Source organism: Bidens hawaiensis, unplaced genomic scaffold (genome assembly GCF_021521415.1).
Source record: "Bidens hawaiensis isolate Kalapana, Puna unplaced genomic scaffold, B.hawaiensis_p1.1 tig00019691_1, whole genome shotgun sequence".
Classification (NCBI taxonomy): domain Eukaryota; kingdom Viridiplantae; phylum Streptophyta; class Magnoliopsida; order Asterales; family Asteraceae; genus Bidens; species Bidens hawaiensis.
Genome location: NW_027492993.1, coordinates 35426 through 43198, shown reverse-complemented (window position 1 = coordinate 43198; position 7773 = coordinate 35426). Strand labels below are relative to the sequence as shown.

General features: G+C 35.2%; 1 protein-coding gene across 1 annotated transcript; it reads left to right on the top strand.

The window, feature by feature from the left end:
- Nucleotides 1-353: 353 nt before the first annotated feature.
- On the top strand, nucleotides 354-5025 carry LOC143559059 (basic leucine zipper 34-like). The gene is made up of 4 exons (XM_077047761.1): nucleotides 354-832; nucleotides 980-1070; nucleotides 1538-1664; nucleotides 4865-5025. The coding sequence occupies exons 1-4, from the start codon at nucleotides 354-356 to the stop codon at nucleotides 5023-5025; spliced, it is 858 nt and encodes a 285-aa protein (XP_076903876.1).
- The last annotated feature ends 2748 nt before the right edge of the window (nucleotides 5026-7773 follow it).

Genomic DNA, 7773 nt, shown 5'->3' with positions numbered 1-7773 from the left:
TTCAGATTGTAGACCTTCAGACCACATCTCCAGTTCAGACATGAAATCAGATAAAATCAGATTAAAGACATTTTTTCTCTTAAAAACAAACACCACCTTATATAATTTCATAGCAATTTGTATTAATCGAAAAACAAAATATTATAATCTTAATATTACACCATATGTGACGTAAAATGAAATAAAAGTGCAAAAAGTATTTAATAAAACCATAACCCAAAGAACATATTCTGATATTATACACATGGGAAGCCTTTAGTGTCCGGATATATAATTATAATTATATCCATAGAGATTGCATTGCACCCCCTTGCTTCTTCCTCAATACATCTTCCATTCATTGTCCATTTCTAATGGCAAACCTGCCACCAAAAGTGCCACAAAACTGGCCTGAAAACTACACCAACCACCCAAAGCCACCGTCCATCGACCACCTGCCACCATCTTCAACTACCCAAATGGACCCTAATTCATGGGTTGACGAGTTTCTTGATTTCTCATCAACCAAACGCAGGACCCACCGTCGATCCGTCAGCGACTCCGCCGCATTTCTGGAGATCCCATTGATGGCGGATGATAATAACCGAAAATCATCCGCCCCAGGGTCTCGAACAGCCAGTGGTGGAGGCGCTGAGTTCGGTCGGTTTGATGAGGAACAGTTCATGTCCATGTTTATTGACGATGAGGGCGGAGCGGGGCCCTCGAATCCGTCGTCACCGTCACAGATCGAAGAGGAAGAGAGTTCCTGGAAATCTGAAGCACAGTTTAATCCCCATGCAAGTATTGTGGATAATTCAAGTGACAAGATTTTTGATCCCAAGAGGATAAAAAGGTAATTTTTACTATTAATTAATTTGCAAGTTGAATTATTATTATTATCTTTTATACTGAATTATACAGTGTAACATTTAGCCGTTAAAAATGATTGAATTGTTATTTTATGAATTAAGGAAATAATAATATTGATTTCTTTTAACAGAATTCTGGCGAATCGACAATCTGCTCAACGATCGCGAGTGAGGAAATTGCAATATATATCGGAGCTTGAACGTAGTGTCAATTCATTACAAGTATGTATCATTACTACACAATTTTCTGTTATATGTTACTAGATTGAATTGTTAACTATAGTTTCAGAATATACCAGACCAACCATGTTGGATCGGTCAGATCGACTCGGCTAACTGACTGATTGATTAACTTATATAATTTCTATAATCTGTCTAAAAAGATCAAATGCTTCATAATTCATTAACATTATGCAAATGCATAACCATATTCAAAAAGTGAAAAAGAAAAAAATATAATAATAAAAGGTAAAATACTCATACGATTTATACGTCCGGTTTCAAATTCCCATTCGTATAAACTGGATTTTCAAGATGCAAATTGTGAACATAACACGATTATTCTATGATTCAAAACGGATTAATTTGGTCGGTTTCAACCGTTTAAAAACTCCTAATTGCATTACTACATTTGTATTATTATAATTTTAAACAAATGATTTTTATCTTCTGTTTGTAACAAAATGAAGGCAGAAGTATCTGTGTTGTCACCAAGGGTAGCATATCTGGATCATCAAAGATTGGTTCTAAATGTGGATAATAGTGTTCTAAAGCAAAGAATTGCTGCTCTCACACAAGACAAGATTTTCAAAGATGGTATGTGCTATATTTATGTTCATAGTTTTTGTATATATGGCCACTTGAAAATATAAAATGAGTACATGAAACAAATATATATTTATATAAATCCACATATTATTGCTACCAAAAATAAGATCAGGAAAGAACTATAATTTGCCATTTCAAGTTTGCAACAAAAAAAAAAAACAATGTTTTGAGTTTAGATTAAGAAAACGAAAGGCTAAATTATATTCTAACTAAAATAAGAACCATATATATTTTAACTAGATAATATATGCTTTTGTTCTACTTTTATAAGTTTTGAAGTATAATATAATAAATTCTAGGGTATATTGTCAAGCATTGCATGTTACTCCATGATACATTTCTGATTCCATATCCAATATTTAATACACATATCAATCAATCAATCAATCATGCCCAGTAAAATTCCACCGACAGTAAAAGCTATAAGTAGGGTCTGGGGAGGGTGGGATGTAGGCACACCGTACCTCCATCTAAAGGAATGAAGAGGTGGCTTCCAGAGAGACCCTCGGCTCTAAGTACATGTGTATGAAGCAAAATAAAGGAAATCAAAGTTTAACAGTTATATACAAACTACTACTAATTATAATAATATTAGTAATAAGATCACAGTTTAACAGCTATATAAAAGCTAATAATAGTTATAATAATAATAATATATGTAAGGGAAATACCATTATGGTATGCGACCTAAATAAGTTAAGTCTAAGCCCTAATGTATTCAATTCTCTCTAAAAATCCTTAACTTTAATTTTACTTCTCCACGAATTCCTATCCTCAACCATGTCCTCGGAGAGGTTTAGGTCTATCAAATCATGCCTAATCCTCTCATCCAAGTCAATCTCGGTCGTCCTCTACCCCTCCTCCCCTCTATAGTAATGTTTTCTACGGATCTAACAGGATTCGTCGTCTGTCTTCTATTTACATGTCCAAACCATCTCAATCTGCACTCTCTTATCTTGTCTGCTATGTTCGCCACCCCTAATCTCTCGCGAAACACAACGTTTCTTATTCGGTCTAGCCTTGTGTGCCCACACATCCAACGTAGCATTCTCATTTCTGCTACCTCCATCTTCCGCACTTGTGCCTTCTTGATGGCCCAACACTCTGTTCCATATAGCATTGCAGGTCTAACTGCCACCCTATAGAATTTTCCCTTTAGTTTAGTCGGGAAACTCTTGTCGCACAATATACCTGTGGCTGCTTTCCATCTACACCATCCTACCTGAACTCGGTGGGTCACATCACTGTCTAATTCCCCATCGCTCTGTACAAATGATCCTAAATACTTGAACTTCGTTACCTGCGGGACCACGTGCCCTTCAATTGTGACCTGTGCGTCTTCATTGTCGTTTATCCCACCAAAATCACAGTGGAGGTACTCCGTCTTAGATTGGCTAATCTTTAAACCTTTTATCTCTAAGGTTGTTCGCCACTCCTCAAGCCTCATGTTTAGATCTTGTTTTTTCTCAGCAAGTAACACAATATCGTCTGCGAACATCATGCACCACGGGAGAGTCCCCTGAATCGACTTTGACAACTCATCCAAGACTACTGCAAAAAGAAACGGGCTCAACACTGACCCCTGATGAAGACCTACCTCTACAGGAAAGAAATCAGTATCCCTCACTGGCGCACGGACACTTGTTTCACTCCTGGTATACATATCCATAATTATCTCTATGTATTTCCTGGGCACTCTTCTACCCTCCAAGCACTCCCAGAGCACCTGTCGTGGCACACTGTCGTAGGCCTTTTCTAGGTCAATAAACACCATATGTAGATCACGCTTCTTCTCCCTATACTTTTCCATTAATCTTCTTAGAAGGTGTATTGCCTCTGTGGTGGAACGCCCGGCATGAAGCCAAATTGGTTGACCGTAACCTGAGTTTCTCGTCTAAGTCTACCCTCAATCACTCTTTCCCATAGCTTCATAGTATGACTTAGTAGTTTGATTCCTCGGTAGTTACCACAACATTGGGCGTCTCCTTTTTTCTTATAGATAGGAACTACAACGCTGCTCCTCCACTGGTCTGGCATCTTACCTGATTTGAGAATACTATTGAACAGTGTAGTTAACCACATGACTCCTTCCTCCCCCAGACACTTCCACACCTCGATGGGTATGTTGTCTGGGCCAACCGCCTTAGACCTTCCCATCCTCTTAAGTGCATCCTTCACCTCTTCTCGTGTGATCCGTCGGCAGTAGCAGTTATTCGATTGTTGTCGTTGAAAGTTTGTGTTGTCATGTTCTTCTTGGAAAGCTCTCCCATTGTTAAAAAGATTGTGGAAGTAGGTTTGCCATCTTAGCTTGATGTCCTGCTCCTTGACCAGTACATGCCCATCTGTATCCTTTATGAACTTCACCGGTCCTAGATCTTGCCTTCTACGCTCCCTGGCTTTGGCAATCTTAAACATAGCATGTTCCCCCTCTTTTGTTTCTAGACTTTCATACATCCATTTAAAGGCCGCCTTCTTTGCTTCCACCACCGCCTTCTTCGCTTCCACCACCGCCTTCTTCGCCTCTATCTTGGCCGTTTTGTAGTTGTCCCTCAATTCCACTCGCTCCTCCTCATTCGTGCACCTCATTAGCTCCCTAAAACATCCTTGTTTGTCCCTTATCTTGTCTTGCACTGCGTCATTCCACCACCAAGACTCCTTATGCCCACTTGTCTTTCCTGTTGTGACCCCGAGAGTCTCCTTTGCTACTTGGATGATCTTTGTCTCCATAGCTTCCCATATATGAGTTGAGTCCCCATTTAGTCGAGCCCGCGTATGCAGCATGAGTTTATCCTTAAACAGTAGGAGATTTTCGTCCTTCAAATTTCCCCATCGAATTCTCGGTGTACCTTTCTTCTCTCGAACAGTCAGCTTATTTCTGAAGGCTATATCTGTCACTAGTAGTCGATGTTGAGTCACAACTGCCTCCCCAGGTATATCAACTTGTATATTTAATACACAAGTTGTGTGCATTATATATATATATATATAATACACATACAGGCTGCCTCCCCAGATGTTGAGTCACAACTGCCTCCCCAGGTATATTTAATACACATACAGGCTGCTATATCAACTTGTGTGCATTATATATATATATATATATATATATATATATATATTGTAAAACTTGATTTTGGATTTATGTTTAAAAATGAAAATGAAAGTAATTATATTTGAAATGAATGCAGCTCATCAAGAGGCATTGAAAGCTGAAATAGAGAGGCTTAAGCAGATGTATTACCAGCAAAACATGCAAAAGAAACTGGAAAATGGATCAAATGCAACTCATCACCATGACTCTCCTATTGCTGATCATGCTAATACTCAAGAGCAACTTATGATAAACTAATAAATTATGCATTTGTTATTGGTTGGTTATAAGATCTACCTTTAATTAGATGTTGTCATCCCATCGCTTGATGAAGATTATAAGATTATTATGTTTTTCTTTCTATTATTATTTAATCAAATGTGATTAATTTGTCACTTGATTTGTTTAGTTTCTCCATTTCAGTTTTCTGTTACATTATAATAGAAACAATAACTTATGCTAATTAATAGAAAATGTTGTAATTTATGTTTTGATAAATTATGATCCTAGCATGTTCCATTCATATAATAAAAACTAAGTTATTGACCTGTGTATGACATAACTGATTAAAAAATTATAATAAAATAATTTAATTAAATAATATACATGAAAACATACATTATGGATTCATAGTTTCATACGATATAAATAACTCATCGATAAATGTAATTCATAGAGCCAACCGCTCTAGAGATAATAAAAAACAAAGTTAATATTATATGCAACTCGATTGAAGGTATACCTTATGCATTTATAAGATAAATAAAATATTAAAATTCATAAATATTTAAAAACCTCTTTCAATATAACATTTGAAGTTTTATCCGTAACTTTTTTAGCAATATTACTTGATACTACTATTTCTTTGCTAAAACTTTAATTTTTACATATGTATAGATTAAAACACAATATAATTATGATGATGATGATCCTCATCGATAATATCAATTATATAAACAAACAATAAAAGACAAAAAAAGGATAAAAGAAAAGTTTATTAATGCTTAGCTAGAATGCACTATGCGAATCATGAGTGCTAAGTAAGATCTATAGTTCATTTTGAAGCAAATATTCTTTAAATTCGCACATATCATACAACTCTAAATGAGAAATAGTGTTGAACTGGCAGTGTTAGTCGCGCGTTGTTGCGGTAAAAATTCTAAAATCAATTTAAAAAACCGGAAATTTTAACACATATTTTATGTGATCAAATTAACAAACTATGCTAAAATCAAACAAATTATATATTTAACCACGACAAAAGTTAACGTAAAAAAGAATGAATGAATTATTTTAAAGGTAAATTGAAGAGCATGCACTTAGTTTTAACGAAAAATTAATTATCAAAAAGTTATCTTTGAATTTTACTGAAAAAAAATAGTTTAACTAATTTGTGTCATATTTGATGCAACTTATGTAACAAATCAAAAGTATTAAAAAAAAGTATTACGTAACTTTATATTTTTAAAAACATCAGAGTTTGCAAACAATTCTTCAAATTTCGTTCACAAAATCGAAACATTATATAAGTTTATATTTAGATGTATGAATTGATATTTTAATTTGGCTTTATTTTTGTCAAAAATCCATGTTTTGCTTAATGACTTTTTTTTTCCGTCAAGACTAGCTCAAGATTGTATTTTGTTGTTGCCGTTCAATTAATCTGATGCAATGAACACACAATTTACAATCCCCTTTGGTCTGTATAAGTGCATAGGGTTGATTTTAGAGTGTGGGTTACAACATTTACAATAGAATTTCCAATTTCTAAAAAATCTTCAAAGGTTCATAGATGATAGAAGTATAAATTTTAACGGCTGCTCTTTAAAAAAAGTTGCATCAGAAGGGCGCGCAATAGCAACAAACATCGATATGTAAATTGAATAGATGTTTAAACCAAGTAGTAAGGAAAATAAAAATGGCTTGAAATACATAATGAGGGATGATTGCGATGCATATAGGACATTGGCACCCTTTCGGAATGACACAACTGCTTGATTTGCAACTTCAAAATGGGAAGTAACCGTTCAATATGTGCCGACTATGGCTACGAAAAAAACCCCTAAATAATTTACTCCACATTAACAATTAATCAATCCTTTCTGTTGTAAGTGTTTTAGACCAAGAAACTTCTATTAAATATTTGGAAGAAAAGGTGTGCACTTCAGATTGAAGAATACGTACGATGTGTCAAACGGAAATGAAGGGCTTCAAATCAACGTTAGTACGTACGGAGCCATACCATTCCACATATTTGAATCGCAGCCGTGATTGGTCACACCGCGCAGCAGTTGAGTTGTATTGTTCCGTCTCCGCCAGTACTGCTTCTTAACCAGCGCTATGAAGTACCGGAAACCGCTTAGAGTCTACGTGAATATGTAATAATTGCCACAGCCGTTATCCTATGGTGTAAAGAAAATACACGTAACTATCGTACCAATTCTATATGTAGAATAGCATAATTAGTATCATCAAACAGACTCAAAAAAACGAAAGCGAAAAACAGATCGATAAAAGTACTTGATTTCAGAACCAAATGCATTTTTTTGTATATTAAACTTGAATGTAAGTATGCAACAGAGGGTTAAATCATTCCAAAAAAAAAAAAACAAAATCAAAACAAGGAAAGCGCTGGAACCATAGAAGCATTGAACGAAAGTTGTATGATGGTGAGGATTATAGGGGCATGTCATGATGGGGAAGAAGCGGTTTGAAGGGATAAGTCCGTTTTCAAGCGACATGATTGTTGGTGGTAACTACCATGCCGTAACTTCTAAGAACCAATTTTCCAAAATATATAATCAAATTGAATGGTATCTAAACACTGTGGAATTATTAATGTAAATAATTTCGCACGTGTATATACAGCGGTTGAATTACTACGTGTCTACCAATTCTAATTGTTAGATAGATAATAAGGTAAAGTAAAGGAATATTGGTTTTAAATAATCTCAATTATGTTATATTGGTAAATAACAGTCTTAACTTCATTTTTGACCGGTGCCG

Bases quoted from the DNA above. Each gene is read 5' to 3' on its own strand.
- LOC143559059 (XM_077047761.1), top strand. From the start codon at position 354: ATGGCAAACCTGCCACCAAAAGTGCCACAAAACTGGCCTGAAAACTAC. The intron at 1,071-1,537 runs GTATGTATCATT...AACAAAATGAAG, and splicing joins GTAGTGTCAATTCATTACAA to GCAGAAGTATCTGTGTTGTC. The intron at 1,665-4,864 runs GTATGTGCTATA...AAATGAATGCAG, and splicing joins AGACAAGATTTTCAAAGATG to CTCATCAAGAGGCATTGAAA.